Raw genomic sequence first — 2588 nt, 5'->3', positions numbered from 1 at the left:
GAGCCTATCCCAGCTGACTACGGGCGAAAGGCGGGGTACACCCTGGACAAGCCGCCAGGTCATCACAGGGCTGACACATAGACACAGACAACCATTCACACTCACATTCACACCTACGGTCAATTTAGAGTCACCAGTTAACCTAACCTGCATGTCTTTGGACTGTGGGGGAAACCGGAGCACCCGGAGGAAACCCACGCAGACACGGGGAGAACATGCAAACTCCACACAGAAAGGCCCTCGCCGGCCATGGGGCTCGAACCCGGACCTTCTTGCTGTGAGGCGACAGCGCTAACCACTTACACCACCGTGCCACCCCGCCTCAAACTGATATTAACTCTATAATGCTCTCAGTGGAGGCTGTTCTTTACAAAGAAAAGCTCTTTTCTCTCTGAGTGTTTCTGATAAACCTGATGAACTCAATCAGCATTCAGACTTTTGTCAGACAGATAGATAGATAGATAGATAGATAGATAGATAGATAGATAGATAGATAGATAGATACTTCCTGTCTTACTCATGAAATCTGGACTTGAATAAACTCGCCTGTAACTCAGACTCAATGCAGAACCGTAGCACGTTCTGTCTCTCTCTGTCACCAAACTAGTTTCTAAAATACTATTTTTTCCTGAGAGAAAGTTCATCTTCCGAGCCATTTTCGGCATTGTTCGCACAGCCAATCAGATCCTTTCTTCCACACTTAGGCCCCGCCTCCTTACACAAGTATAAAAATCCCCTTAACGCACGCGCGCATTGTGACTTGTATAACCATGTACGATTCGCTCGCGCTGTTACTGCACAGGCTCGTGCTCTTCTCTGACCTGAGCGCGCTCAAAGGCGCGTGGCCGTGGCGGAGGGAGCGAGAGCGCGCGGCCCCGATACCACTACCTTCCCTTCTTCCGGACGCGCTCGCGTTGTGCCGCGGGGACGTGCTTGAGGTGCCGCGCACGCTCTTCGTGCACTTCGGTATCTATCTCGGGAATGACCGCGTGGCGCATCTCGTGCCCGACATCCTGCCGGCGCTCACTGGAGAGCGTGCGCTCACCGCGGTCACCAACGCGCGCCTCGTGCTCGGTTGCATGTGCCGGAGCGCGAGCGTGCGTGTGGATTCGGTGGCAGACTTCGCGTACGGCGCCCCGGTGCGCGTGAACGCCATGGACCGTAGGCTCTCCGGCGCGCGCGCCATGGATGGAGAGGAGGTCGCGTGCAGGGCCGAGAGGTGCGTAGGTCACGTGGCCTACAGCCTGCTGTGGAATAACTGCGAACACTTCGTCACTTCCTGTCGATTCGGTACACCTGTGAGCCTGCAGACTGACCAGGTGAGGAGATATCGTAAGAACATGAGCGTAAGGTTCCCATCCCTGGTCCTGGAGAACCATCTCCTCGACACATCCCCCCTCTAACCCTCCTTCAGCACTAACAGCCTGAACTGAGCTGAATCAGGTGTGTTGAAGCAGAACACGAAACTGTCCACAACAGAGGGTTCTCCAGGGCAATAGAACTGGTCAACCAAGACATATTTGAACTGCAGGAGCGTGCAAAAGTTTGTACACCCCAAACAAAAAGTGGGCTTTACAATTTCTGATAACTTGCTCAGGACTTTTTCATGCTGAAGTGAACATGTGACTAGTTATTAAACACAAATGAGGTGCAAATTCAGTAACTTAACTAAAGCATATCAGTGTGGGTACAAACTGTTAATAAGCACAATGGGAACTTGACTGCTATTCATAAAATGTGTAGTGATTGAATGAGCATGACTCCCAACAACATGGTTTAGCCACATGGTAAACATACAGATTGACTGAGGGTTAATCCTTTAATAGTGTGGAGGTGTGTGCACGCGTGTGCTCAGGACCGTGAGATGTTGGACACACTTGCACTCATTTTTCTACATGTTAAACGAGAGTATTGTTGGTTAATGTGTGTGAATGTGCTGTGGTTTCAGTTCTGTAGTGGTGTGAAGACAGTTCTTCGGGATCAGCGGAGTGTCCTGCTCTCCCTCCTTCTGGGTCTCATCTCAGTCATTTACTTTGGTCTGATGCCAGCAACGACATTACCCACCATCCTCATCTCCTTCATGTTATGGATGGCTGGTTGACGTGAAAAGGGCAAACAAGTGGAATGGACTGTGTGGTGCAGATGTCCTGAACTCTCGCTTCATTCCTATCTTGTGTTCCAGTATTGCGTATCGCTTACCCTAACAATTGTGTGCACATGAAAACGTGTGATCAAGGGCTTTTCACTGCGAGTGTACGTCTCTCTTAACGGACAGTTTCATTACAGGTGATGAGGGTTGACTAGTTGAACGAAGTCTGTTTGAAATGGTTTTGCTCAGAATTGATTGATTTGCTGTTTTTAAAAAAAAAAAAAAAAGTGCATTCTGGGAAAATCTCACACTGACTTTCTCTTGCTCTAAAGCACATTTTGAGCCTTTGTGGTGAGGGGAAGAGTGTACAAATGGATATATTTGTGTATAAAATGTATTTTCTTACTGTGTTTTTAAGCACTGACGCAAGTCTGTCTTTTAGTTTATATGTTGAGTTTGTATAATGAAAAACGAATCTATTTCTCATTTACGTTTTACA

General features: G+C 48.5%; 1 protein-coding gene across 1 annotated transcript; it reads left to right on the top strand.

The window, feature by feature from the left end:
* The first annotated feature begins 770 nt into the window (after nucleotides 1-770).
* Nucleotides 771-2203, top strand: lrata (lecithin retinol acyltransferase a). The gene is made up of 2 exons (XM_060916021.1): nucleotides 771-1319; nucleotides 1949-2203. The coding sequence occupies exons 1-2, from the start codon at nucleotides 771-773 to the stop codon at nucleotides 2099-2101; spliced, it is 702 nt and encodes a 233-aa protein (XP_060772004.1). The 3' UTR covers nucleotides 2102-2203.
* The last annotated feature ends 385 nt before the right edge of the window (nucleotides 2204-2588 follow it).

The sequence above is a fragment of the Neoarius graeffei genome, chromosome 3 (genome assembly GCF_027579695.1).
Source record: "Neoarius graeffei isolate fNeoGra1 chromosome 3, fNeoGra1.pri, whole genome shotgun sequence".
NCBI classification, from domain to species: domain Eukaryota; kingdom Metazoa; phylum Chordata; class Actinopteri; order Siluriformes; family Ariidae; genus Neoarius; species Neoarius graeffei.
This window is presented reverse-complemented; position numbering and strand designations above follow the sequence as displayed.

What these genes read in the sequence shown, in the direction of transcription:
- lrata (XM_060916021.1), top strand. Translation starts at nt 771, where the DNA reads ATGTACGATTCGCTCGCGCTGTTACTGCACAGGCTCGTGCTCTTCTCT. An exon ending in TGAGCCTGCAGACTGACCAG is followed by an intron (nt 1,320 to 1,948) that starts GTGAGGAGATAT and finishes CTGTGGTTTCAG; the next exon opens with TTCTGTAGTGGTGTGAAGAC.